Source organism: Rhineura floridana, chromosome 21 (assembly GCF_030035675.1).
Source record: "Rhineura floridana isolate rRhiFlo1 chromosome 21, rRhiFlo1.hap2, whole genome shotgun sequence".
NCBI classification, from domain to species: domain Eukaryota; kingdom Metazoa; phylum Chordata; class Lepidosauria; order Squamata; family Rhineuridae; genus Rhineura; species Rhineura floridana.
Window position 1 is genome coordinate 2,602,069 of NC_084500.1, and position 20,245 is coordinate 2,622,313.

At 45.2% G+C, this 20,245-nt stretch overlaps 1 protein-coding gene across 5 annotated transcripts; it reads right to left on the reverse strand.

The window, feature by feature from the left end:
- Positions 1–58: 58 nt before the first annotated feature.
- RAD51D (RAD51 paralog D) lies at positions 59–20,166 on the reverse strand. Of its 5 annotated transcripts, none has more exons than XM_061605378.1 (11): positions 20,078–20,166; positions 17,736–17,829; positions 16,191–16,252; positions 15,269–15,387; positions 13,456–13,537; positions 11,009–11,143; positions 10,077–10,172; positions 8,197–8,287; positions 6,231–6,301; positions 4,387–4,554; positions 575–834 (listed from the first exon to the last, which is right to left on the reverse strand). In XM_061605378.1, exons 2-11 carry the CDS (start codon positions 17,812–17,814, stop codon positions 676–678), a joined length of 1,062 nt encoding a protein of 353 aa, XP_061461362.1. In that variant the 5' UTR covers positions 17,815–17,829; positions 20,078–20,166; the 3' UTR covers positions 575–675. The 5 variants fall into 5 exon arrangements, with proteins under 5 accessions (XP_061461364.1, XP_061461362.1, XP_061461363.1 ...); XM_061605379.1 differs by lacking the exon at positions 20,078–20,166 and adding an exon at positions 18,272–18,300 and having other exon boundaries at positions 575–762; XM_061605377.1 differs by lacking the exon at positions 20,078–20,166 and adding an exon at positions 18,272–18,300.
- Positions 20,167–20,245: the final 79 nt, after the last annotated feature.

Sequence of the window (20,245 nt, forward strand, 5' to 3'; positions counted from 1 at the left end):
GCAGAACACCATAGAGCGGAGGAGGTGCGGGGGCTAGAGAGGTCTCCCCGCGTCCTTCGCCGCCAAGCGGAGCGGAGGTCGCAATTCAGCTGAAAAAAAAGCCGCCCAGAACACAAGCGACGAAGAGGCCACAGTTCGAATACAGCCGTGAGGGGAAGGCCCAAAGGATAAAATTAAAATAATCCAAATAATATCCCTTTGCCCTCCTCAGTGGAGAATGTCGCCACTAAAAATTCAGAAGAGTCTCACGCTGCTGTGTGTGTGCATTATTGATCCGCTTTGGCTTTTGAGTCCCACGCGCACACACCTTGAACACCTTAACTGTGGTTGCGTATGTGTTTAATCAGGATTTCAGAATGGGGTGGCAAAATGAGGAATAAGAACATGGAGTCTCTTTTTTTGTCCATCCTTTTTTTATTAGTAGCAGTATTACTCTGTCGAACTGCACATTAGTCCAAATTAAGTGACAGTTGCGTGGAACCATCGCCATGTAACTTTAACCAGCCGAAAGCTCCTCCTCGATTAAATCCAGGGAATGTCAATACTCAGGAAAACAGGACACTGTCCTCTCCTTTTGAAGCCCAGAAGACCCAACGGCGCTCTCCACATACGGGCTCTGCATCTTGCAAGACAGCCGGCTGCTCAACAGGCAGGCACACTCGTTAGCATCTTCCATCATGGTTCCTCCTCTCCAGTCCTCATCGAACTGCCTTCCTTCGGTTCCCAGTTCCCCAGATCCAGATCTGCCCGAATCCCAACAGGCTGCAAAAGACAACAAGCAGAACGCTTATCGGACTGGCAGATGATACAAAATTGGGACGGGTAGCTGATACCCTGGAGGACAGAAACAAAATTAGAAAGGGATCTTTATTATTTATTTATTTATTACATTTATATACCACCCCATAGCCAAAGCTCTCTGGGCAGTTTACAAAATCTTGATAGGCTGGAACATTGGGATGAAAACAACAGAATGAAATTTAACAGGGATAAGTGCAAAGTTCTACACCTAGGAAAAAGAAACCAAGTGCACGCTTATAAGATGGGAGATACTTGGCTCAGCAATACTACATGCAAAAAGGATCTTGGGATTGTTGTTGATCACAAGCTGAGTATCAGCCAACAGTGCAATGTGGCTGCAAAAAAGGCAAATGCTATTTTAGGCTGCATTAACAGAAGTATAGTTTCCAAATCGTGTGAAGTATTGCTTCCCCTCTGTTTGGTACTGGTTATGCCTTATCTTGAGTACTGCATCCAGTTCTGGACAATTCCTTTAAGAAGGATGCAGACAATTTGCAGAACAGGTTCAGAGGGGGGCTATGAGGATGATCAGGGGACTGGAAACAAAGCTTTATGAGGAGAGACTGAAAGAACTGGGCATGTTTAGCCTGGAGAAGAGAAGACTGAGGGAGATGTGATAGCACTCTTCAAGTACTTGAAAGGTTGCCACACAGTGGAGGGCCGGGATCTCTTCTCAATCTTCTCAGAGTGCAGGACACAGAATAATGGGCTCAAGTTACAGGAAAGCAGATTTTGGCTGAACATCAGGAAAAACTTCCTGTTAGAGCAATACAAGAATGGAACCAATGACCTAGGGAAGTGGTGGGCTCTGCAACTCTGGAGGCATTCAAGAGGCAGCCGGCCAGCCACCTGTCAGGGATGCTTTAAGTTGGATTCCTACATTGAGCAGGGGGTTGGACTCAGTGGCCTTATAGAATCTTTCCAATTCTATGATTCTCTGAAGCTGCAGTTATGCCACACACCACTGCTTAGTGGTGGGGTACAGTACTGGCAGAAGCCTTTTGGGGAAAAAAGGCTTCAAAATCATTTTCAATCAGTCAGATTTGATTATACGGACGCAGGCTCATCATCACTGAGAAGTTAAACTGGAATTCGCTCCCACGCAGGAGGCAGCAATGGCCATGAACTGGGATGGTTTCAAAAGAAGTTTGGACAAATTCATGGAAGGTAAGGCTATCAACAGCTACTAGCCATGATGGCTATGCTCTGCCTTCATAGTTGGAGACAGCGTGCTTCCGAATATCATTTGCTGGAGGGGAGAGTTGGTTTTTCATTTGGCTCCTGCTTGCCAGCTTCCCCAAAGAGGCATCTGGCCAGCCACTGTGGAGAACCGGATGCCCGACCAGACTGGCCGCTAGCCTGATCCAGCAGGCTCATCTTCAGTTATCCTTGCAGGAGTCTCTGCTGGTGACATCCCATGGCACAGATGAACAACTCGTGGCTACCAGCCGTGCATTCAGTGCAGTGCGCCTGAGCCTGTGGAACTCCCTCCCAACTGAGGTTAGATGGGAACACTCCTTGCTGAACGTTCTCATTGCGGCAGGCATTTTAAGGTAGCGTTTGGTTTCATGCTGATTCTATCGTCGTTTCATTTTATGTACGGCTCGGATTTTGTGTCTGTGTGCTGCTTAGAAATGCAAATGATTAAGCAGTATATTCAAAATGGAAATGGCCTGCCTTCAAGTCGATCCCAACTTATGGCGACCCTATGAATAGGGCTTTCACGGTAAGCGGTATTCAGAGGGGGTTTACCATTGCCTCCCTCTGAGGCTGAGAGGCAGTGACTGGCCCAAGGTCACCCAGAGAGCTTCATGGCTGTGTGGGGATTCGAACCCTGGTCTCCCAGGTTGTAGTCCAACACTCTAACCACTACGCCAGCAGTATATACATGCTTTAAATAAATAAATAAAGGGTTTTTGAAATGTGCCAAGACCATACAATTTCAAACATAACATGAGTTAACATATATGGTGCATACCTTACAATAGGAAACAGGGGGGAGAAACCCTAAATTTACACCTGAAACAGACAGAATCTCTACAAATCTTTGCAAGAGAAACAAAAAAATAATAGTCTAGCAAGTGTCTTTGTTTCGTTTGTATCAACCAATTAGTAAGCCAAATACTAATCAGAAGTCCCCCCTGGGTATTTTAGCAAGAGTAAATAAGCTGTTGCACTCATCTCTGTAAAAGTTACACATAAAAAGGGCACACATTAGCATGTTTATTTTTCCATCCCCTCAGCTATTTATTCATTTATATTGGAGAGCCATCGCTTTATAAAGGAATACCCCTACCCCCCCGGCCCCAACCACCGCAAAAAAACAGCCATCCAGTACAGTGGAAAGAAGGGACATAAATCTAGCCGTTGAAAAGATTAGCCGACATTTGGGAAAAGTCACAATGTCAAAATAATTGGCACGACCCTTAGAAAAGTCAATAGGCAAGTTTTAGGGCAAGCCTGCAGCAATCTCCTTAATCTGAAGGTTAAGAATATATTTGGCCTTTCAAAGATCGTTTGGGGGGTGTTCTCAGAATGTTCTTATGGGGTTTAGAGAGAAAGAGATGATGGAGAGCAGGGCAGGGAGGGCTCAAAGCCTGCAGGGTATCACTGCAATCTGCCCCAAGGAAGAAGCCCTCCTTAATTCTAAGACGGGGCAAGCTGCAGTTGCGCAGTGGGGAGCGACATGAACTCTGTGCATGCTCAAATGGACTGCTGTAGAGCTAAAACAAAAATTAGCATCATTATGGCAGGCATGGTAGAGGTCAAATTTATTGCTTAGACCCTACCAGCAGGGTGTACAGCAATTCCAGGTCATTTACGTTTTCTTATAGAACAGATCAAGAGCCACTGGCTACTGAATCTCCTCCTATTTGCATAGATCTGCCTCCTTTACCTACATATTTTTATCCAGGGTACACTTTTTCTCAACCAGACAGCGCGTGACAAAGAGACAAAATATATGAGAGGGAGGCAGTGGTTAGAGTGCTGATCTGCTCGATCGGGCAACTGTTGGGGCCCACAATCAAACAGGCCATCAGGTGTGGCAATCTTTATCGGTGCATGATTGGAGATGTGCCCAAGGCGATGAGCTTCCTGCACCTCCGTTTAAATCTAGAGCACACCACGGCATGTTGCATCTCAGAATCCATCAGCACTGCTGAAAGGCCACCTCCATTAGGTGCCTTCTGCCCCTAAACTCTTTCCATCCCAGCTGGTCATTTTACAAACTACTATTTAAGAATTGGGACCTGAGTCTTCCCTCCTTACCCCTTTGTCTTTTAGAGTCTAAACCTGCAGACCGGAACCACCTTGTAACTTATTACATGTAAGCTGCTCTAGGAGCCTCTTTTTTTGGGGGGGGGGGAGGCTGAAGAGCTGGGTACAAATGCTCTAAATAAATGCATAAAGACCCAGACCACAGTCAAGAAATATACCAGGCCATCAGTAATTTTCCAGGCCATGAGGCCACACTGCCTAGTATTGATCCATGGTTTCAGAGGCCCTGGGCTTCTGCTGGGAAGAAGGGTGGGATATAAATCAAATAATAAATAAATAAATAAGGTGACTTCCCCAAATCCTCACCAGTCGAGGACTTTTTGTCAAGGTTGCAGTTCGACAGGTGCTGGTTTCCCCTAGAGATTTTTGGGCGTGCTCCAGCAGCACGCGGGTGCTAGGTACAAAACTCCACGAGCGACCCAGCGCCGGTTTAAGGTGGCCGTTGCTGGCGTCTCTGGTCACGTGATTGGTCAGCTGGAAAAAAAAGAGCAGTGGATTTTTCCCCTCCATCACCTGTCTTTCAGAGTAGTGGTCAGGAGTGTAGTCATCCAGGATCTTAGACCCCTTACTTTTTTGGAAGCAGGGTCCCAATGTCTCCAGCACCCTACAAGCCAATCAGCAGGAAAGGGGAGTGTGTTAGCCCCTGAGAAGAGTCTTCTAGCATGCTTCCTTGTCCTTTTGGCTGACTAAGCCAATCGGAGCGAAAGGAGAAGAGTCAGCCACTGAGAAGACTCTTTTCAGTAGCTAACACTCTCCCCTTCCATGCTTATTGGCTCTTAGGGATGCCTGTTGTGGTGGGAGAAGGCATAAACAAGGATACATTCTCAACTCAGCAGCAAAAAAGGGGGAAAGGGGCATGGCTACGATTATCATGAAGGGACCACGCGTTTCTGAATTTGTCACTACGCTCCTGGTAGTGGCACAAACACTGTCAGGACTCCTGAACCTAGCAGTGATCTGGACACGGAGTCAGAAGCTGCAGATGGGCAGCCAGGTCAAGTTCAGGGCTCAGAGCAGACTGCTCAAGACGGGGAGACCACTGCACCCGAGTCTGTTGGGCAGGAGCCCCCAGAGAGGAACCTAACCTCCCAGAGAGGAACCTCCCAGGCCACCTACAAGGCCAGAGCAGCTTCCCCCAAGCCTGAAGAACCAGGTGCCTCCCACTGTACATCACCAGGCCAGTGGAGCACGAGGAGGGAGGCTACAGCACAGTGGAGGCATGCCCATCTTCAGTCCAGAGAGCTGGCCCTTTAAGGCCCTGAAGGTCGCTACAAGAAGGCGGAGTCTGGAGGAAGAGGCATAAAGGGGCTGTCAATCTTTGCTGCACAAGTAGCTCAAGCGGAGCTGTCCCTGGTCCTGCAACTCCCAACCAGCAATTTTCCGTGGGATCCAGCATCAGAGCAGACCACAACACTGCAAGCCCACCCCCTGCATCCCAGGACTATGAGAAGTCCCCACTCAGCCATCAACCTAAGTGACGTTCATCTAGTCACCATCTCTCAGCCTCACAAGATTGTTGTAAGAATAAAATGGGAGGACCATCCTTAGAGGATCTCTTTAGGGACAGCCTGAACCCTTAAATCCCATTTCAATCACTGAAATAATCTGCAGGAGCATCATTGGTCCCCTGACTTGGTGAGGCTCATTTGGCAACGACGAGAAATCAAGCCTTTAGTGCCATCGGCCCAGCCCTGTGGAACGCACTGTCAGCAGAGATTCTGGTCTGACCTCTAAACGCCTGCTGAAAGCTTTTCTATGTCACCAGGCTTATGCAGGCCATTGAGACGATACCTTTCTGCGATAGTTAACGATCCTTGGTTTAAAAAGTTTTACATGGTTTTTTCATGTAAAATGATAAATAAATAGAAGGAAGTATAGCAGTATATAAATATTTTTATAAAAACTACAATGAATAAAGGTGGAATATAAATACAGCCAGCAGCCTCAACCTGCCTTGGGAAGAAGAGTAAGTTTTCTGTGTCCACAGTGGCAATGCGGCGGGGGCCATCAGAGTGCTGGCCAACAGTCTATGTGGCTCTCAGGCCGACACAGGCTTGCCACCCTTGTGGCAAACAGACCGCTTTCCTCCCCTGCGCAATTAGCAGCGGCACAGGTAAGATGGTGGCAGGCGGCAGCACTTAGGCACTTACCACGACGGCCGTCCCAAGCTCTCTGGCCAGCGTCTTTGCCTCCAAGGCCAAGTGAGTCATGAGGGCCATGCCTAGAAAAAAACACAGAGCGCTGGTGGGCCTCTCGGCTTTGCTATTAAGTGTATCCCTCCCAGAGACCAAGGGGTTTTTCACCCACTAAGGGGAAATATACCCCTTCATTTTTGGGTGCCTCCACCACCACCCATCCACAATGCACAACCGCATCACGACATGTGGAAGTGGGGGGAGGCATTTTTCCAGACTTCCAGGATCCCCTGCCACTTCAACAATGTGCTCGCAAACTTGGTTTCATTCCTGTTGTTGTTGTTATGTGCCTTCAAGTCGATTATGACTTATGGCGACCCTATGAATCAGCGACCTCCAATAGCATCTGCTATAAACCACCCTGTTCAGATCTTGTACGATCAGGTCTGTGGCTTCTTTTATGGAATCAATCCATCTCTTGTTTGACCTTCCTCTTTTTCTACTCCCTTCTGTTTTTCCCAGCGTTATTGCCTTTTCTAGTGAATCAGGTCTTCTCATTATGTGCCCAGAGTATGATAACCTCAGTTTCATCATTTGAGCCTCTAATGTTTTGTTATTGTTATGTGCCTTCAAGTCGATTTTGACTTTTAGGGACCCTCTAAATCAGTGACCTCCAAGAGCATCTCTCATGAACCACCCTGTTCAGATCTTGTAAGTTCAGGTCTGTGGCTTCCTTTATGGAATCGATCCATCTCTTGTTTGGCCTTCCTCTTTTTCTACTCCCTTCTGTTCTTCCCAGCATTGTTGTATTTTCTAGTGAACAACTGAAACCAGGGCTCTCACTCCCGCCACAGGGGTTGACTGTTGGGGGATCCAGGACAGACAAAAGAAAGTGCTTCTTCACGCAGCGCATAACGTATGGGATTCGCTCCCACCAGGGGTAACGATGGCCACCAGGTTGGATGGCTTTAAAAGAGGACTAGACAAATCCATGGAGAATAAGAAGGCAATCAGTGGCTACTAGCCAGGATGGCTGTGCTCTGCCACCATAGTCGGAGGCAGTACGCTTCCACATACCAACTGCTGGAAACCACAGGAGGGGAGAGCGCTCTTGAACTCAGGTCCTGTTTGCGGGCTTCCCATGGGCAACTTATCCATGTATCTTACCCATGTATTCTGTTCTTCAACTTTTTATTTGTGTTAGTTTTATATTGGTTTTAATTGTTTTACTGTATGTCGCCTTGAGTTCATTTTTATGAAGAAAAAGGACAAATAATTTCAATAAAGAATAAGAAAATAACGGCAGTAATCTGGCTGGCCACTGTGAGAACAGGATGCTGGACTAGATGGACCACCGGCCTGATTCTGCAAGCTCTTATCTTCAGTTAGCAAAAGTTTGGAAGATCAGATGGTTTATTTTTTTTATTAAATTTCTGTCCCACCCTTCCTCTCAGTAGGAGCCCAGGGTTGCCACTCCATTATCATTTACATCACCCTTTGGAAGGCTGGTATCTTCCAAATGTTTTGGGCGGCAATCCCCATCATCCCTGACCATTGGCCATGCTGGCTGGAGCAGATGGGAGTTAGAAGCCAGCAACATCTGGAGGGGCACAGCTGTCCCCATCCTGCTCTGCTGCCTCCCCTGTCTCAAAATGTTAAGACTGCAAGGTCCTTCCCTCCTCTGTTGGAGGCGGTAAACCTCTGAAGACCAGCTGCTGTGGATCACAAGTGGGGAAGCGAGTGCTCTTTGCACTCAGGTCGTTTGTGGGCTTCCCAATGAAGCATCTGGCTGGCCATCGTGAGGACAGGCTGGACTAGATGGGCCTCCCTTGGCCTGATCCAGCAAGGCGCCTCTTACATTCCATGGGTCAGAGATCTGCCAATGTTCCTACTGTGCAAAGCAGTATGAGCACGAACACACCAAATTAGTAAGTGCTCCCCGCTGTAGAGAGAGCAGAGGGGGCAGGTGCCTGCTACTTACCGTCAGGCTGCTGGGTTCCCAAGAGAGGGTAAATGACAGCAGAGACAGAATCAATCACCAAAACTTTCACCGGCCCTGATGCACTCATGACCTGAGGGAGGATGCACAGACAACCCAAGACAATGCTTTCTCCATGCCAAAAATCTGAATTCTACACTGAGCATAAACAATGAAGATTGAGAAGGAGGGGTGGGATAGACAGAAAGGCAATCTATTCCTCCCTCTGCTGATTCCTCCTCTAAAGAGTTTGTTGTTTTTGCAGGCTTTGCTCCTCCCCTTCCTTCCTAACCTTCCTGCCTTTCTTCTCAATGAGTTAGTCATGGCTCCCTGAGTGGAAGCCACATGGCTGCTTCAGCATGGATGACTCTGTTTCTTTGCAGTAATAAACCTTACGTTACTCCATTCGTTCAACTACCAGTCTTAACAGACCAGTTATTTCTGCCCTCTGCTGCAATTTATATCTCCCAAAAACTCTTAACAGATGGGCTCCTACTGGGTGGAAGGGCAGGATATAAATCAAATAAATAGCAGAATTCCCTCCCTACAAAAGTGTGTTTGGCACCTTTGCTACACAGTTTTCAGCAAATGCTGAAGACACACCTGTTTACTCTGGCCTTCGGCTCCTGAGATGCATGTTTTCAAAACCACCCTCTTTTTATTTATTTATTTATTAGATTTATATCCTGCCCTTCCTCCCAGAAGGAGCCCAGGGGAGCAAACAAAAGCACTAAAAACACTCTAAAACATCATAAAAACAGTATAAAATATATTACAACAAAACACCCTTAAAAACATATTAAAACAAAACATCTTTAAAAACATCTTTTTTAAAAAGAAGCTTTAAAAACACCTATTTTTTTAAAAAGCTTTAAAAACATCTTTAAAAAGCACAGATGCAGACTGGGATGAGGTCTCTACTTAAAAGGCTTGTTGAAAGAGGAAGGTCTTCAGTGGGCGCTGAAAAGATAGCAGAGATGGCGCCTGCCTAGTATTTAAGGGGAAGAATTCCAAAGGGTAGGTGCTGCCACACTAAAGGTCCTCTTCCTATGTTGTGAGGAACGGACCTCCTGATAAGATGGTGCCTGCAGGAGGCCCTCACCTGCAGAGCGCAGTATAAGGGGTAAGATGGTCTTTCAGGTATCTTATGATTGAAATGCGTTTTAATTCTTTTTAATGTTGTATTTTAGATTTTGTAACCCACCCGAGGACCTACTGGTGAACGGCCCAATAAATATAAATAATAATAGGGTCTGGTGGGGGCGTGGTCAGCAAAGCAACCAAAAACGTAATCATGAATGGACTGGAGCCTTCTCCCCTGCCGTTGCTTTGGGACCGAAGCATGATCAGCAGTTTTGTTGCCTGCAGGAGAAGTCCATTTGCTTCCAATTATGCTGCACTTGTAATATGTATAAATAAAGCCAATTTAAACTATTATGTCATCATCAGCCCCTGATGATCTTCCTCCCTCCAAGGACACCAAATCCAGTCGTTTTGCCCCTGGAAGCTTTCACCGCTCAGAAAACTGGGGAGCAATCCATTGTGTGCAGCACATAAGTTAGTTTTGCATTCAGGCCCTGGATAGCAGAAAACCAAGGGGAAGAGGAGCTAGAGAAAATGGGCAGGCTCTAGATCTTGGGGCAGTCCGCAGCTTAAATTAGGTTCAGGACTCCTGTCTGCAAGCTGTTTTCCATGCCAGGACTCAGCCCTGGAAGATGCATGGTAATAGACAGAGAAGGGTATAGTGGAACATGCACAGAATGCCACTCAGTTCCAACGCATCTAGGGTTTCCCGGGTAAACGTATGTAATGGCTCGAGATTTGAAGGTTGAAAAAGAAACAGGCAGGCGCCATGCAAACAGGGATCATTTGATGAGTCCCACCTGGTGCGCCATGCTGCTCCGAAAGTCCTGCAATGCATCCAGCATTTTGTAGGCATCGAACACGCGGACGATCTGCACCCTCTGCAATGCCTCCACCTGTGGGGGGGGAGTGGGGGTGAGAAGGAGATTATATTAAGGCGAACACAGGCATCGCCAAGGACACACCTTTTCCTGTGCACACTCCATTCTGCCACAGAAGCAACACTTTAAACAATATTAAGCATTTACAGAATGAGTACATTATATATTTTTTTTAAATTGCTTTGCCAACATTCAGTGGGAGCTTGTGCCACAACAAATTTGTTAGTCTTTAAGGCGCCTCAAGGCACTTTGCTGTTTGGATTTACAATATTTTTATTTCAGCCCTTACAGCAACCCTGCAAGGTTGGTTAGTGCTATTCTTGGTTTGTAGATATGGGGGGGGGGTTGCCTTAGGTCAAGTACTGAACATGTTCCAATGGGGTAGCTGTGGAGGACAGAAGACTCTTGTGGACCTTAGAAAGTAAGCAATGTATTACTGCATAAGCATTTGTGGTTTAGAATCCATTTCATCAGACGCATGTGGTTTTATCTTTGGACAGTGGTGGGGAACTTCCACCCCACAAGTCTAATTTGGCCCTCAAGACTGTTTTGGGCAAACCACACCCACCTGTCAGACATATCTATCAACTTCAATGGGTCAACTCTGAGTAGGACTACCACTGAATAGAATCACAGAGTGATAGCCCTGCTCAGAGTCTGTTAACTTCAATGCGTCTACTCTGAGTAGGACTGTCACTGAACACCACGCACAGTTTTGTTTCTATTGTATTGAAATGTAGTTTTTGTAGTGGACCGCTCTTATTGATTTGTATTATGTTAAAAGCGATGAACTGCCCTTCTGGCCATCAAGTAGCCCCAAGCGCCCTCTGCCCTCTTTGGCCAACACAGACCTGCTCCTCCTCATTCTCAGTCCTGTCCTGAAGCAGCTGTAGCAAGCGCGAGGCTGTGAAGCCCCCCATGGAGTCGATGTACAAGACATTCTGCTTGAGGTTATGGGACACATTCACTGCTATGCTGAGGCACACCTAGAAATATTGGGGGGGAGAGAGAGAGGCCCCATCTGCATTATACATTTAAAACAGTATCATACCACTTTAAACACTCATATTTTTTTAAGAATATGAGCCAACAGTGTGACGTGGCTGCAAAAAAAGCAAATGCTACTTTAGGCTGCATTAACAGAAGCATAGTTTCCAAATCACATGAAGTATTGGTTCCCCTCTACTCGGCACTGGTTTGGCTTCATCTTGAGTACTGCGTCCAGTTCTGGACACTGCACTTTAAGAAGGATGCAGACAAACTGGAACAGGTTCAGAGGAGGGCAACAAGGATGATCCGGTGACTGGAAACAAAGCCCTTTGAGGAGAGTCTGAAAGAACTGGGCATGTTTAGGGTTGAGAAGAGAAGACTGAAGGGAGATGGGATAGCATTCTTCAATGACATGAAAGGTTGTCACACAGAGGAGGGTTAAGATCTCTTCTCGATCGTCCCAGAGAGCAGGACATGGAATAATGGCCTCAAGTTACAAGAAGCTAGATTTTGGCTGAACATCAGGAAAAACTTCCTAACTGTTAGAGTGGTACAACAATGAAACCAATTACCAGAGAGTTGGTGAGCTCTCCAACAGTGGAGGCCTTCAAGAGGCAGCTGGACAGACATCTGTTGGGTATGGTTTGACTTAGGGGGTTGGACTAGGTGGCCTTATTTATTTATTTATTGCACTTGTATGCCGCCCCATAGCCGAAGCTCTCTGGGCGGTTTACAGCAATCAAAAACATTAAAAGAAATATACAATTTAAAACACATATTTTAAAAACAATTTAAAACACAATTTTAAAATTTAAAACAATATAAAAACAATTTAAAACACAGGCACCTTCAAACTCTACTATTCTATGTTTCTACATATACTTTGCTATGCACACCTGCCTGATGGTTCCACACGTGCACCCCAAAAAGTTGGTGTTCATTCAGCAGTAAGAGCTTCCCAATTAGGGACAGCTCCTCCATGGGCAATCAAATACGTACATCCGTATGTTACATATTAAGTTCAGAAAAAGAAGAGTGTGAGATATCCTCTATTTCTTACTAGCCCTGTAAACATTCAGTGGATTACTCCATTTGATCAAATAGATGCTCCCAATAATCAAGGAGGTTTTTCAAAACGCAACAATGGGTCATTGTTTTTCAGAAGTGTTTACAAAGCTACCGATGGATGGCATTTATGGGCCCAGAAAGCAAAAAGCAAATTTAAAAGGTGCAGAATTTTTTTTTCTGTGTTCCCCTCCAAAAATAAATAAATAAAAATTTCTGCACCTTTTAATGTTGCTTTTTGCGTTCTGGGCCCATAACCTATCAAAGTCAACACACAGCAGTTGCAACAACAATAATCTGTTAAGACCACTGGTAAAGGTGAGAAAGAATGTTAAAAAGGTTTATTTGCCACCCTGGGCTCCTTCTGGGAGGAAGGGCAGGATATAAATTTAATAAATATGTAAGATACATCTAACGTATAATGCCATCACTGAATGGGAGCGCAGGATGTCACATCCTTTCACAAAAGTGGAGAACAAAGGAGAGATCAGCCTGAAAAGGAGAAGGAAGAGAGGCTCAAAAAGAAAAATAAATTACAAGCTAATCAGTGAGAGGAACACAAGGATTATGTGCAGGAAGAAGGAGAACATCGCCACCCAGGGAAGGAGAGCCTGCTGTTGCTGCTGCTGTTGGAACACCACCTCCACCACCCTTCCCAGTGGGACTGCTGCCTGGCAGACGGGCCTCCTGCAGGACCAGGCCCCAGGTACCCAGCCAGCTGTGACTGATTCCCATCACCTGTCCCTCTTGGGAGGGATACATAAGCCGGCTGGCTGAGGTGGCCTGGGGTTTTTTTGTGTGTGCTGGTTGTGGGTCATCTTTTTTTTTTTAATTTAACGTTTTAATGTATTGTTTTTATCTTGTACGTCGCCCAGAGTGGCTGGACAACCAGCCAGATGGGCGACTAATAAATTTAATAAATAAATAAATAAAATAAAAATAAATTATTTTGTGTGTGTGTCTATCACCCCACAACCACACAAGCTCAGGTGACTAACTACAAGCATTGCTGTCTCTAATTCCAACAGACAATGCTATCTTAGAAGAGGCTTTTTACATTTTTATTTATTTCAGATCTATGAACTGCTCTGTCTTCAGAAAATACCCACCCACCAGTCCAACTTGGCCGGCTGGATTCAGGTCCCCAATCCCTGTGTTAAAAGGAACATCAGACTAGCACCAGCGGCTGCTGCACCACCACCGTTGGCCTCAGCTGCTGGATGCCCCTTCCCAAGCAACCTACCTGAGTCTTGCCAGCACCAGCTGTCCCCATAAACTCCGTCACCTCCCCAGTGTACAAGCCAGAGTCTAGGATCTTGTCCAAGCTAAAACAGCCACAGGGAAAGGAAAATGAAAACTTTCCGAACAGAGACACATGTGGGTTGCCATCTTTGACCATCTTGTCCACACCTCCCAAAGTAGGGATGGAACTGACCATTTCAATTTTCTCCATTTTTCATTTTTCCCAGTCTTAAACTCAGTTGTCCACATTTCTGCAGCAATTTGCAATATTTAAAAAAAAAAATCGTCATGAAAATTCTCCCACCTTTTAGTGCAAATGTCTCCTCGTTTTGTAGGCATTTTTGACTAACATACACATTTTTGCAAGCCATTTCTCCTCACAGAATGCATTTCTGTATGTTATTTTTCCTCATATCTTCATTTTTATGCACACTTTCCATGAACATACGCCTTTTTGTACACATTGTTTGGCTGGCCACCTGCATTGCAAAATTCAACTAAATGCGAATTTCGAAGGATGGCTCTGTGTTTCGGTTCTCATATTGTTTCGGAAAGTGCAAATTTGATAGATTCAGCTTGAAATGCAAACCAAATCGCATTTCTCACCCATTCCTGTCTAAAAGGCAACAGAGCACCCACAGAACTTTCTGCACCCAGAGCCTGACTTTGCATGACAGACAGGCAGAGCAGTAAACAGCTTAGCTATCAGCCTTGCCTGCCCTGTGGCCATTATGCTTCAGGTGGTCAATCACCTTTTGTTTTTAAAGTGGCTAATTTCTTTATACCGGGGTGGGCAACCAAGCCTCTTTATCTGGTAGTCAGGAAGAGAAGTGGCTTGTGCTGGGCCTATCTCTCCCCCACGAACAAGACAAAATTGGGGTGTGTGTGTAAGTCTAGAAAACGTAACGCCAGAATAAATAAATAGGAAAATCTGTTAAACTTTCATCTTCTCAGACGAACAGTATGTCTATAAAAAAAAATACAGATAGTTTGCTAGCTGACCCTTGGAAGCATTACTATCTTGGAGAAAGCCCTGATATTAGGAGTGATTGGGCAATCCATAGGATAACTCACGATTCATCAACATGTACAAATGTATTTTTAGAACATGTATCAATGCATTATGTACTGACCGAACAGCAAACTGTCATATGCAGTGACACGACTGAGTCACATATATACTGACCACTAAAGAAGACCCTTATAGGGTAGAAACACATTTGGTTCACAGTATAAATGGTTTGTTACGTAAGACTTGGTTTATATCAGCTGATATTTGGCTATATGTTCACAATAATGAGATTTCAGATATTTTACTCCCTGGTATATTTTTTGTTGTTTCCTATATTTTTTGTCTGAGGAGATTAAAGTTGATTTTTTTTCCTATTTATTTATTTTGGCATTACGTTTTCTAAGATACACAAACCCAATTTTTATATTCATTTCTGGAGGCTGGGTTTATATTTCCTAGTTCTTTTACCTGTCTCTCTCACACACCATGTAGAAGAGAAGTCCTACAGTAGTGGTCCAAAGAGCAAGAATGGATCACAGCCTCCGGAGGGCCACATGGAGTTAGCCCAGGGGCCACATGCTACAATGGTTTACCCACAGCCTGACATTCTGGTGAGGGAATTTAAAAGAAAGAAAGTTGCCATGAGCTGCAATTCTCTATAGGGTGTAGAACTGCACCGCTCTATCCCTCGACATAGCTATGGTGAAAACCCCGTATACTTTACACAGGGGAGTTAGTGGGAAAGGTCCATTTTAGGCTGGAAGCGCCAGTAAAGAAGTCAGTTGGGATTGTAGCCCCTTGCCTTTTGCTCCCGGTAGACAAGATGGCCGTGGCGTTCTTGAGCTCTTCGTAGAGATCTGCTCCGTTGACCGGGAAGGAGGCAAAGTGAGCGAGCAAGACACGTCTTATTGCAACCAAAGCCTGCAAAGAAAGCAGAATGAGTCAAGGCAAGGCCTGAAATAAGAGGAGAGAACCTCCATCTCCAACACAAGCATCACCATATGCCCTTTATCCATGGTCAGCCGTGCTCAGTGGGGCTTGCAACATCAAGCAAGTTCACGGAACATAACTCACAAATGATTAAATAAATATAATTTGGGGATTATTTCCACATTTCTATACAGCTTGATGGTAATAAAGCATCCAAAAGGATGAAAATGATCAATAAATGGATGAAAGGATGAAAATGACCAACATCTAGAAGGCAGCAAGTTGGCGAAGGATCGGTGGAGGGTTGATACACACAGCTGCTTTAGTTTTACAGCCTCGAATGAGTTGATTTCATCTGTATTTGAAATGTTTTAACTTTGCACATAAGCCGCCTTTGGCCCTGAAAAGCAGCATAGAAATATGGGATGATGATGATACAAAGATCACTAGCCTTTGCAGCCGACTGCAGCAAAACCTTGAGAGAGCTTCATTCGTTTTGTTTTGCTGGGATGCAAGGCAAGGACTGTGATATCGTTTGTGTGTGCTGAACAGTCCAGTCGTATTAACACCATCTTGAAACGCACCCCTTACCCTGGGGAAAGGCCGTAGCTCCGTAACACAGCACCTACTTTGAATGCGGAAACGCCCAGGTTCAATCCCACAGCACCTCCGGGTCAAGTTTGGAGTGTCCTCTGTCTGAATCCCTGGGGAGCTGCTGTCAGTCTCAGTGGGCAGTACTGGATTAGATGGACCAAGTATCTGACTCAGTGTAAGAGAGCTTCCTATGAACTCACCTTGTAAGACAAGGAACACTTCTGAGCAACTTCCTCCAGATCTGACGAGACAAGATCCACCACTATAAAGCATTTCGGAGAGGAGAAATCATCAGCAGGAAACCAGACTGTAATAGACCCAAACACTAGATATGGTGCAAAAAAAGGGTGGTTTTTTTGCTGTTATTGATTACAGCTTCTGATTCAGGAGGCTGAACCCCCTGACCAGACCAAACCTCCCCGCCTGACTCCACTCCAAGCAAAGCATTTTGAAACTTGCCAAATGGCAATCCTAACTAACGATGACCTAGCTTGAAATCTCCATTCCTGATCAAACAAGCCCTATTCACCTATGACTGTTTGCTCATGTTTTTAAAAATAAAAAATAAAAAGCCACATGCATGCACGCACACGCAACATGACTGCTATACTTGCACAGAATGAAAGGAATTATGTGAAGAAATCCACACATTATAGACACAACACTCTAGGTCAGTTAAAACAATAGAGCTAAATCACGGGGGACCGGGCTATCAGTGGCTACTAGCCAGGATGGCTACGCTCTGTCTCCAGACTCGGAGGCGGTATGCTTCCAAATACCAGTTGCTGGAAACTGCAGGGGGTAGAGTTGCTGTTGCGCTCAGGTCCTGCTTGCGGGATTCCCATTTTGGGCATCTGGTTGGCCACTGTGAGGACTGGCCTAGATGGGTCACTGGCCTAATCCAGCAGGCTCTTCTTACGTTCTTGTTTATTACCAAAGTCAAGCATTTATATCTAATCGCAAACTCTGTCAGGGGTGTCTAACCTGCAGCCCTTTGGATGCATACACACACACCCTAAAAAAAACCCTATTTTTCATTTAAATAATATATACAGATATATTTTATTTATTTATTGCAGTTATATCCCACCTTTTCCTTCAAAGAGCTCAAGGTGGGGTACATGGTTCTCCCCCTCTTCATTTAATCCCCATTTAATCCCCACAACAATCCTGTGAGGTAGATTAGGCTGAGAGGCAGTGACTGGCCCAAGGCTGCCCAATGAGCGGGGATTCAAACCCGGGACTCTCTCAGGTCCTAGTCCAACACTCTAACCACTACACCACACTGGCTCTCTATATAGATATTTTGCTTTTCTTTGTTAATGATTGCTGCCGTTCTTTGTCAAAAGCCATGTTCTTTGGAACTGTAGAAATCAGGGTCAAGGACCCTGTGGCCCTCCAGACGTTACTGGGCTTCAACTCCCATCATCACTGCTGACCACTGGGCGTGCTGGCTGCTGGGAGTTGAAGTCCAACAACACAGAATCATAGAATAGTAGAGTTGGAAGGGACCTATAAGGTCATCAAGTCCAACCCCCTGCTCAATACAGGAATCCAAATCAGTCTGCAAGGGCACTAGGGATCCCATCGCTGGCATAAATCATTGAGAGCTTTGTAGATCGTTTGGGACAATGGCTGGCCAGAAGCTTCAAAGGCCACCATCACCGCCCCCAGACACGGAACAGAAGTGCTTCTCACTCTTCTCCACCCACCTCCCAAAAACCAGCTAAAAGTCGAGTCTTTACCAGTGTTGATGCCACTGGTCTTCAGAAGCTGGACCATCTCAGCGGTGAGGCCAGGACACAGCCCTACGCGGAGGATCATGGCTGGCCTGCAAGCCTAGAAAAGAGAAACACACAGAGGGCTGAACCCCTTCTGGAACCATAAGGCAGACCACCAGGCCAGGTCCTCTCAGAGACTTACTGACCGTTTCCCCAGGTCAAGAAGGTGGAGCTCAGAGCTTCAACAATGAAGGTGAGGGGGACTTTTACAGGCTTTCCATGAAATGCGACCCGATCATTGTATGGAAAATCGATTTGGAGACATAGTTTTATTGCTTTCAGTTTCAATTGTTTTAACTATCTTCTTTTGTAAATAAATGTTACTAATGATTGGTTTTTAAATGATAATTTTAATGTTTTCTTTAAAAAAAACCACTTAGAGGATGTTCTTTGATTTTTACAATCAAGTGGTATATATATCTTGATAAATAAATAAAATAAAAACATTTGCCAAGTCTGTACTGTTTTGTATTTTATTTCATTGTGCACTCCTTTGATACCTTTTGCTCGGGAAGCTTCTTCTAGATCTGTAAATAAACAAATAAAAATAGGAGCTGAAGGCTCCGCCTCTTCCTGACTCTCCGTCAGGCCCTGATCCATGCAGGTATTTCCATGTGTTTCCCCTCCTCCCAAATAACCCCACTTCAGCAGCGTTGCCATCTCCTCTACTCCTCGGAGAGACATTTGTGGAAGGTGGCAAACTGAGGCAAGAGGTGTGGGGATCTCCAGTCCTGGATCAGGGAGGTCCAGATACGATGGCCCTTTGGGATCACTGGCAGCGTGGAGATCTGCTGGAGTCTCCTCAGTGGAGACCTTGGGTTCAAGGTCTGGGCAGGGAGGAGGCCTGAGCCATTCCCACCCACCCACCCAAAAAAACATCCCTACTCATTGTAATTAATTAATTCCTAATTGTTGAGCACTCAAACACGCATGCTAAAAGAACCACCACCATCAGAATGCATCACAATCCTATGCAAATAATCGTCTCTCTAAGCCACCCAGAATAAGATTTCAACATACTAGGGGAAAGGGCCCCATGTTTTTGAGATGTTACGTACCACCCATTAAAAGAAAAAGTCCTCTGGGCAGTTCACAAATGTACACTTTATTTATTTATTTAGATTGGAGGTTGCTGATTCATAGGGTCACCATAAGTCGTAATCGACTTGAAGGCACATAACATACACACACATATATATCTCCCACCCTTCCACCAAAAGGAGCCCAGGGGAGCAAACATAAATAGTACAGTTTAACAAGAAAAAAACATCACATACTAAACATAGTTACACATGTTCCAAAACACAATTACAATTAAATTCTAAAAACCCTGTTAAAAATATTCAAAAGTATCGTTAAAAAACATTCTTTCATCGGAGATCACATATACACATTATATGATTAAGGAATTTAAGTACATGCACAACAAAAAAAAATTGTTCTCTCACTCAGTTAAGACTTGCACATTTATATATACATACACACACACAATTAACAAGAACCATCCCTGGGCAGGTGTCAAAATTATATGAATGCAAGCAAAACAAAACACGCACATCTACAGAAAGAACAAGTCAACACCCACAGAATAATCAGCACAAAAATATAAGACAATCTATGTAAGACCAGCACAGGGGAAAGCAATTTAATGCACTTTAGGACTCTTTGCACTGAAGCAGGAGCGCGGAACCTGGTGACCTCCAAATGTTGCTGGACTCGCAACTGAGATACGCCAGTAGGCTTCCACTGAGATACTAGGCGCGTTCACACATTACACTGCGCACAGGGACAAGCCACCTCTACACGTGTCCAGTGTTTGTGGGAAAGACTGTACACTTGTGGATTTGGACGGCTCAGCTCAGATGGCACACTTGTTCAGTGCAACGTGTGGACACCTCTATAGGGTATGCCCATCAGTTTCAAATGAACTGGGCATCGTTTTTGTTAAAATTAGCAAGATTGCACCCATGCATGAATGCTGGCTCAGATCCCCGCTCTCTCCCTGGTTGGTTGGTTGGTTTTGCTAGCAAAATAACTTGCAGCAACGCAAGAGACAGAAAACAAGATCAGATTACCACCAACGTTTTCCAACCATCCGCACCGTACATATTGTGGGAACTAATCCCCTTTTTCATCACAATTTTCCTTCCTTTTCTCTTTTTTGGAAAAAAACTACAAAGGGCCAAATGAGAAAAGAATGCAACTGGCAGCTTTTCAAGACTTGCAACTTCCTGGCTCGCCTGCAAAACCAGAACCCCAGAAACAGACCTTTTGATTCTGCAGCTGCAAAACTTCCACTGACTTACCCCATAAAATCACGCAAACTGAGCGCCTTCTCTGCAGCTGTCTATTTCCAGCTCTGTTCCTAGAGCGGTGAGTGCGCTCTCCACCCCCGAGTCCCCCGAGTCTGTGCTTTAGCGCCACCTGCTGGCTGGTCGAGGAAGTGACAGTACAGTGTTTTTTATGAGCAATTT

What these genes read in the sequence shown, in the direction of transcription:
- RAD51D (XM_061605378.1), bottom strand. Translation starts at nt 17,814, where the DNA reads ATGATCCTCCGCGTAGGGCTGTGTCCTGGCCTCACCGCTGAGATGGTC. An exon ending in CTGGTGCTGGCAAGACTCAG is followed by an intron (nt 11,144 to 13,455) that starts GTAGGTTGCTTG and finishes CAATATTTCTAG; the next exon opens with GTGTGCCTCAGCATAGCAGT. An exon ending in CTGAGAATGAGGAGGAGCAG is followed by an intron (nt 10,173 to 11,008) that starts GTCTGTGTTGGC and finishes CCCCCCCCACAG; the next exon opens with GTGGAGGCATTGCAGAGGGT.